General features: G+C 37.5%; 1 protein-coding gene across 1 annotated transcript; it reads right to left on the bottom strand.

Annotated features, from left to right (window-relative positions):
• Positions 1 to 6245: 6245 nt before the first annotated feature.
• Positions 6246 to 7846, bottom strand: LOC147620410 (uncharacterized). Its single transcript, XM_086825407.1, has 4 exons — positions 7351 to 7846; positions 7080 to 7189; positions 6822 to 6978; positions 6246 to 6716 (listed from the first exon to the last, which is right to left on the bottom strand). Exons 1-4 carry the CDS (start codon positions 7640 to 7642, stop codon positions 6655 to 6657), a joined length of 621 nt encoding a protein of 206 aa, XP_086681533.1. The 5' UTR covers positions 7643 to 7846; the 3' UTR covers positions 6246 to 6654.
• Positions 7847 to 8776: the final 930 nt, after the last annotated feature.

Below are 8776 nucleotides of genomic sequence, written 5' to 3'. Positions count from 1 at the left end.
CATTTACATTATGTTACATCTTATCACATCCACATCCACATCCATTTACATCACTTCACATCCTTTCACATATCATCACATCTCATTCTCATCTCTTCATTCACATCCACATCCATTTATATCACCTCACATCCCATCCACATCTCATCACATCCACTCACATCTTATAACATCGTATTCACATCTTATCACATCGCATTCACATCTTATTCTTATCATATTCATATCTATTCACATTTAGTAACATTTTCTACTTTCGATACCGATGGGACTTTTCTAAATTTCTGCCAATTACTTGGCCTAGATAAAGGTACTTTTTCTCGATGGATATTTTAATATTCTTTCTGAAATTTCTCAAGTGAAATATATTCAATATTCTTCTTTTGAGTAAAAGATTCATGGGATTTACAAAAATCAATTCTACCCATATTTCCCAATAAAATTAATAATGCTCAAAATTCCACTTTTGATAAATACTCATAGTTTGAATTATGCCAAAAATTCCTCTTTTACCATTAAATTTATTGGATCTCAAATATCATGGGAACTCCTCTTTTTGCATAAAATAAATTTATCAAAATTCCTCTTTTACCATTTAATTGCTTGGATCTCAAATATCATGGGAATTCCTCTTTTTGCATAAAACAAATTTATAAAAAATTCCTCGTTTACCATTTAATTACTTGGATCTCAAATATCATGGGAATTCCTCTTTTTGCATAAAATAAATTTATCAATAATTCTCTTTTACCATTTAATTACTTGGATCTCAATTATCATGGAAATTCTTTGTTTTGAAGTTTAATATTTTTTATAATTATCAATTTAATGTTTTCTCAAGTGCTTTCTTGCATTGTTTTGTGATTGGTCTTACTTTCCTAGTTATTACTTGGATAACCATTTAGGATTTAGTTCTAGTTCAAATCTTTCTGAGATCTATTTTAAAGTATGCCAAGTACTCCACCTTCCGTAGTGTGCCCTCTTTAGTTATAATAGAGCCTTATAGGTGAATTGCTTTGCGAATTAATGAAATAGAAACTAGTTTAAACAAAGAGCAAACAACAAATCATTTTCTTTAAAATAAAAATAAAAAGATAACCATCGCCATGTGTGATCTAAACTTTTGGCTATTTAGTGATGGAGCCTTGGGACCGTAGACTTGATCTCCATGGGATGAGACCTTGTGGATAACAACCAACCAATAAAGGGCTTAAAAAAAACCATCAATGTAGAGGTACTTAGCGGTTCTTAGATACTCTTGTATGAGGTCTCTGGGCCATTACTTGCGTCTTTATTGGGTGGTGTCCTACTTTTACTTGCGTCTTGTATGAGGTCTCTGGGCCATTACTTGCGTCTTTATTGGGTGGTGTCCTACTTTTACTTGCGTCTTTATTGGGTGGTGTCCTACTTTTATATTTTTATCTTCTTATTAAATATAAAATAAAAAAATAAAGGTGAATGCATGTAAAAATCACTTAGCACTTTCATTTATGAGGCTAGATAAGAGCTAGAGATGGTTTCACCAAAGTGTCAGTTTGTAGAGACTAAGGTCATAACCCAACGTGTGCTCTTTGCTCCATCTTAGATCAAATTTGGACCAAGTTTAATATAACCGTTGTCTTAGCTAGAAAACTTTGAACAATCACAATAATATTATCATCCACTGTTTGATTAGGTGTCTGCATTGGGATTTGATTTTAATTATTATCCACAAAGCCACCTTATTGATACCATGTTCCCTTGTAGGTCTTATAAGACCTTTGACATTTTCAACGACACCATGCATCTAGCATACGGCCTCGATGCATCTTCATCAACATATTCCGAGGACGAAATCTACATCGCGCGAAGGTGAGCATGCTAACTCTTAGTAAGATACGCTTTCTTTTTTGTAGACAGAGTTCATTAGATGTGTTACTGATCACTATTTTTAATTTGATATTTTATAGGTCTTGCACTAATCCTCTCCTTTGGCTTGACATTAAAGAGGTAAGCTCTCTTTCTTTGTATTTGTTAATGCAATCTCTATGTCCTCCTTGGGTGTTTAGGTTTAGCTTACTGCTGCATAAAGCTTAATGCTGCATAGAGTGCATTAAGCTTTATTTCAGCCTTGGGTGTTTAGGTTTAGCTTCTTCTCCTAATGCTTAACCCTAATGATTAATAGAGTGCATAAAGAGATTAGGGTTAAAGTTTAAAGTACTAACCTTCTTTTAGCTTCTTCTCCTTCTCCTCTTTATGAGCATGCTTAATATGTGTTGGTCTTTTCTATGTCTCTTTTTTTTGTAGGTAGAGTTCATTAGATGTGTTACTAATCACTTTTTTTAATTTGATATTTTCTAGGTCTTGCACTAATCCTCTCCTTTGGATTGACAATAAAGCTTAGGTTTAATATTGTTTATTTCATCCTTGGTGTTTTGGTTTAAGTGCATAAATCTTAATCCATAGATATAAAGCTTAATATGCATAGAGCTTAAGCTTGAATTGAGCTCTATGCATAAGGCTTAATTCATGCTTAAATCTTATGGATAGAGCTTAAAGCTTATGCATAAAGACTTATGCATAGAGCTCTATGCATGCTTTAAGCTCTATTTAAAAAGCTTAAAGCATAAGCTTAAGCATGCATTAAGCTTTATGCACAAGGATTTATGCATAAGTTGTGTGTACGATTTAAGCTTTCTATGCATAAAGCTTTATGCATGGACCTTAAAGCATGCATAGAGCTTAAAGTATATGTTAAGCTTATGCATGCCTAAACTTATGCATAAAGCTTTATGCATAGAGCTTAATGCATGCCTTATGCATAGAGATTAAATCTTTATGCATAGACTTTAATGCATCTAGATTAAATCATGCATAGAGCTTAATGCATGTTTAATGCATTTAGCTTAAAGCATGCATAGATATTAGTATTTATTTATGCATAGAGCTTTATGCATGCTTAATGAATTAATCTTAAAGCATGCATTTAGCACTCTTATGTTATTTAAGATTCAAGCATGCCTTATGTTATTTAAGCTTTATGTTTTTTACGTTTAGTGCTCTTATGTTATTAATTAGGTGAAAAAAGGTCTCCATCCTATCTACAAATGGTGACTTGAATACCCCAAGAATCATGTAAACTCTAATGCTCTTATTGTTTTCATTTATATTTATTGCACCTAAGCATTTTATATTCATTAAGCTTCTACCTAAGCTTCTACCTAAGCTTCTACCTAAGCTTAGTGCATAAAGATTATGCCTAAGCTTTACGTAAAAGCTTTATGCAGACTAAGATTATGTATAAATCAGAGAGCTAATGCATGCATAAATCTTTATGCATGCTTACGCTTATACATAAAGTATAGAGCTAATGAATGCATAAAGCTTTAAGCTTCAAGCTTATGCATAAATCTTTATGCATGCCTAAGCTTATGCATAAAGCTTTAAGTTTAAAACTTATACATAAAGCTTTATTCGTAGAGCTTAATGAATATTTTAAGCTTATGCATATAAAGCTTTAAGCTAATGCATGCTTTAATCTTATGCATCAAAGCTCAATGTGTTTAAGCTTTATGCATAGAGCTTAATGCAAGTTTTAAGCTTATGCACATTAAACCTCAATGCATAGGTTTATGCATAAAGCTCTATGCATGCATAGAGTATACACATAATAGATATGTTTTTTAATTCCTCCAATAAATATGTATGTTATACACATAATAGGTTTCATACACATAATGGGGCAGATTGGGGATAATACCCCAATCTACCAAAAATCAATAAATCTCTCAGCACTTAGCGTCAAAAAAAATTGCATCGCTTAGTGGCATAACACCCTGACACTTTTCGAGTTCCCTTTATAAAAGCCATGTTATAAGTGCCGCTACTCCGTCTTTCTATTGTAGGGCCCTCCTGCTTTCAAGGTTGTGATGGCTACCCTGGTTGTTGCAAAGGCATGTGGTTTAGTGAGCTCTGGCTGAATGACATCATGCTCACAAACATGTTGGTATCATAGTATTAGAGGAAAATTTATGGTTGAGTATCCTTATATATGAAACTTAGAAGAGTTTGGGAACAATACTCGTTAACATTTATTGACGGCAAGCCCATATGAATCACAAAATATGAATCACAAAGTCCCACCCTCTTGAGTAGTGCATTTCCATGAAAAATGTTGGTTTCGATGGATATTTGTGTGTTTTATCTCTCTTGTTATGCATGAAAGAGTACCATTTTTCTCCATTTTTGGCTCTCCTTTTTATGTTATTATGGCCCATTTTGTCTCTCTGGAATTGCTCTCATTCACACCATAGATATAAAAAATTGCGTTCATTCATCATGAAAAAATGCCTCATATATAATGGGCTCCCAAAAATCCTATTGGAGTTTACATGCATGTATCCTTTGCCTCCATTTCAAGAAAACGTTTCTCATAAGGAGCCATGGTTTTCTCATGCCACTAAAGTCTGGACTCTGAAGGCAAGAGAGTTGTTACATAGCTAGATCTAAAAGCCACATCAAAAAAGAAAAGGTAAGAAGATAGTACTATGGACTTGTACAACTATTGACAACATACCACTATGAACGAGCTCACGAAGCATGCGCTGGCCACAACCAAGAAATTTAAAGAGAAGAGAAATGATGAAGCTACTTTAAAGATTTAACCAATGAAAGGGTAGTGGTAATAGAAAAGTACAAGGAACAACAAATAAGGATCCCAATACCATAGAGAATTTAACCAAAGAGCTAGAGTCGGTAGTAGTACCAAGAGCAATAAGGGGCAAGGGTGGCAAAGAAATAGTGTAAGAACTTAATGTCTCTCTCACTACTTCCCACTCTAAGCTAACAAAGAAAAATGACACATGTAGAGGAGCTTACAAGCAAGGACACATCTAGAGGAGCTTAGTAGCAAGGACACATGTAGAGGAGCTCAGAAGTAACGATCATTTAATCCTAGATTTTTTAAAAAAACACACACACAAGAGTTCAGGAGCAAGGATTAAATGATCCTAGTTTATCAAGAATGGGCCACCTAAGAAAAGAAATCAAAGATAATAGAAAAGCGAGAGCATACCAACCAGCTACTAGCAGAGGCAAGCACTTGGATATAGTACTAGTTGTTGGTACACTTAGCATAGCGATCTGGATGTGAGAAACCACACATCTCGGTAGAAGTCAACAAATTCATGGAGGGGAAGCAAACATTTGAAGAGCTAAGCCAAAGTGTAATAGCCTATACATCTCGCAACATGAGACAAGAAACTAGGTCAAGAGCTATACAGAGGAGTGATGGTGTGTCATAAATCCTAGACCCAAGTAAGGAGGAAGAGGCTCATTCATAGAGAAAGAGTGTTAGGGCCTCTCACTAATAATGACATAGACAGACAATAAGGGAAGAACAAAGGTAGGAGGTGTAAACCATCCACATTGACAGTAGGAGAAAGGAAAACCAACTTATGGATGGGCATGGAGAACAGGCTCAAGAGGGATAATTTAAAAGAAATGCTATGTTCCTTCATCTCCACATGTAGTTATGAAACTAGTTCATTCAAGTTGGAGGTCCCATTAGTCCTATGTGATTTTTTATCCCTATCTTTAGAGTTTCCCAATGATTCACGTACATCGTCTTCTTGTGTGGTTTACTTTAGCCTTCTTGGCTTTTAATAGTTTTGTTGTAGTGATTGCAACATCATTTTCCATCCATGGGCATCACCATTTCTTTCGTAGTCTGATTGAAGGAATGCAAATCATTGTACCAATACCAACAATTCATGTTGACATTTTCTTAAATTTCTCGAAGAATCTCAACACTTGTAGTTTTAGTGTATAAAGCCCAGTTTTCCCATCTCTATGCATGCCATATCATGGTTGAGGCTCGGGTTGCATAGCCTTTTGGATAGGTGGCCTCTTGTGTTTCATGTGTCTATCTAGTATATCTTGGACCCACTTAAATAACAATTCACTTGAAGGATGATCTCTTCGATGTACCCATGCAAGGCCTCATAATGGATCTCATAATGAACCTCTACCAAGGAATCTCCAAGGTAAAGTACTAACAACACAACTTGATACAACCATGCCGCTTCACAACCATGCCCTTTCTTAGCAAGGCTATCAAGATGTGTGTCTATAAGTGCTTGTACGTGTGGAGGAGAGAGAGAGAGAGAGGGAGAGGGAGAGAGAGAGGGAGATGTGGTGTATAAACATATCACAAGTATAGCACACACCACACAAACAATTCATCAATGGTTTAAATCATCCTTATTCCAGACAAAGGCAATTTATTCAGATCATAAAATTAATTAGTACAGCGATGCTAGCCCAATGGAGCATGCAATGTTTGTCTAGCTTGCTCACGTCTATTCCAAGTTGGCACTGGTCCTCCATTTGTCGAAGACTATCAGCTCATTTTGGCCCAGCCACTAGGCAAGCCAAAACGTGTCGTGTGACACATAGCACAAGTTTAATGGCTTGGCAGCTTGCAGTGGTTCATTCAAGTCACCTGATGTGTCGCCGGTCATATTCCAATAGATTTTCTTCATATGGACTACAGATGTGGCCTCGTTATCTGGATTCTTTCTCTGTATGTTCAGCAGAGTAGCTTTGGATTCCTGCACCTTAGAGCAAAGAAAGATTCAAAAATAGTCTTCGCTCTAAGGGCAAGATGTGCAACCATTACCTGCCATTCCTCATCTTCAAAAACCGTGCAAGTGATGCCTTCCTTGCAAATGGAAGCTCTGTGGAAAAATCAGCGTAATCAGTGATTAGGTGGACGCAAATCTTGAGAAAACGGGAAAAGCAATGTTATTTATTGAAAGAAAGTGACAAAGGTGGCAGTATACCTGTGTGGGAGCGTTTGATTATGATGGGCTGTTGTCTGGACAATACTGCAGAGGAAAAATCAGGGTGGAAAGCTCGCAATGAAGTAGGCACTGTTCTATTGTTCGTAGTCGGATAAACCAAAGATTTATCCGTCGCAAGAAGCATGAGGGCTTGTGCCTGCGTTAATGTTCCATTTAGTCTGTTATTAAGTATTTAATGGCCTAAGGCAATTCAAAGGAAGTTATACGTGTTAACATGCGTAAGGGAATGTTTTGTACCTTGTGGGCAGGAACATTGTCGTACACATGCATCTTGCCCGAGTAAAAGATTGTAAGCTGTGGCGAGCACGCTTGTACACACTGATCATACTCTTGGTCTTGATGCGTGCCTGGTTAATTGACAAAATTCAATCCCTCAGTAAACTAATGATGCTTAAATCGTTTATCGTATCCTTCTAATCATGAATACATCTGTACTATTATTTCAAGGCTTCTGTTTCGAGCACAATCATGGCAATGTCCTTAAGTAGGTCCATTTAGTGAAATTTACCTAACAATGCTAGCTGCAGTTCCAGATTCCCGCCGGAGGAATCAACCTCTGTTAATGATGAAGTAGAGCAGGGGCGCTGATGATGATGATGAGAAATCGCGCGATGCTCCAGGGCAGACGTAGGAGATGCATCGTTGATATGGTCAAAGACGCGCTTCAGAGAGAGCGAGGCGCTCTCACGAGCCTTCAGAGGGAGGCCGTCGGATCGCACCGTCGAGGCAGAATCGCAAGAGAGGTGGGTGTTTTGGGCGTGGTGGAGCTGGCGCCCATTTTGGCCGTCGACGGCGCCCATGTCGAGCAAGGACGAGGCGGCGCAATTAGCTGAATCAAGAAGTTGGTGTAGAATTGAAAGTTTTCAAGAGAGAGGAATGCTTTGCTGTGATAATTAATAAGATCACAGGAAGGCAGATCAGACCCAAGCAGGCTTGCCCTTCAAAATTATTGACGGGTTGCAGCAACTATGGATCGAAGCGAGTGTTAGATATATCGGGAAAAAGCACGCTCTGTCTCTGTGTTATGGCATGTGCGCTTTTTACAAAGTGAATTCCTGAACGTGATCGAACCCGTGTTAGGGCCCGTCCATATTTCTGCACGTTTAGCGCTTGGTGGTTCAAACGTCATCTCCGATCTTTTGCTGAGCTACATTTCCGACTTAGTCGAGCCCAACAATTTGGTAGCCGCCAACCACGTGCTAGTCAAGGCCAACGTTTGTAGCACACGAGCACACAAATACAGTGCCAATATAGAACAAGTAAGGACCCATTTCCACACCGATAAGACGTCTTGAAAACAAGTCCAAAAAGATGATGTTTACACGTTGTTCACGAGATAAAGTCCAAAAGGTTACGTTTACACGTGAGATGAATAGGCTACCACCTTTTATTTTAAAACTTTAGGGCCACTAAGCCACTTACATGTATCAAACCGAGTTATAGGGCCCCATGGTTTTTTATAAATTTTATCTATTTATATAAGTTTAACGTGTTTCCTATGGTCAGAAAATAATTTGGTGTATGTAATTGTTCATGTTGTGTGGGAAACAGATGTGTGAACTTTGGAAAAGTTTATTAGAAGGTATCAATTGTCAAAAAGTATTGTTTGTGTCCCCAAGGTGGTAGCCTAGTAGATAAGACTTTTGACTTTCTATAGGAGGGACACCTTACACTATAAAGGGTGTGTTTGCAGGCAAGTAGGCACGTAGGTTGCCATCTTCACACCTTCGGCCGTCATCATTCGATCGTCATGGCACTTACTTCTACCCTCCTCTTTGCTGAAAATATGGCAGGGTGTGTGTGGTGTATGTGGTGAGTAGAATGGTGTGTGTGCATAGCCAGGTGAAATTCCTACGTGCGACTAGGAATGGAATAAGACCTCCTGACAAAAAAGAAGTATTGTTTATTGTGTATACTTGTAAAATCCCTCTCAA

This window comes from Cibotium barometz, chromosome 31 (genome assembly GCF_041138505.1).
Source record: "Cibotium barometz isolate CiBa-2024 chromosome 31, ASM4113850v1, whole genome shotgun sequence".
NCBI classification, from domain to species: domain Eukaryota; kingdom Viridiplantae; phylum Streptophyta; class Polypodiopsida; order Cyatheales; family Cibotiaceae; genus Cibotium; species Cibotium barometz.
The sequence above is the reverse complement of the archived record's forward strand: the minus strand, read 5'-3'. Positions and strand labels throughout refer to the sequence as shown.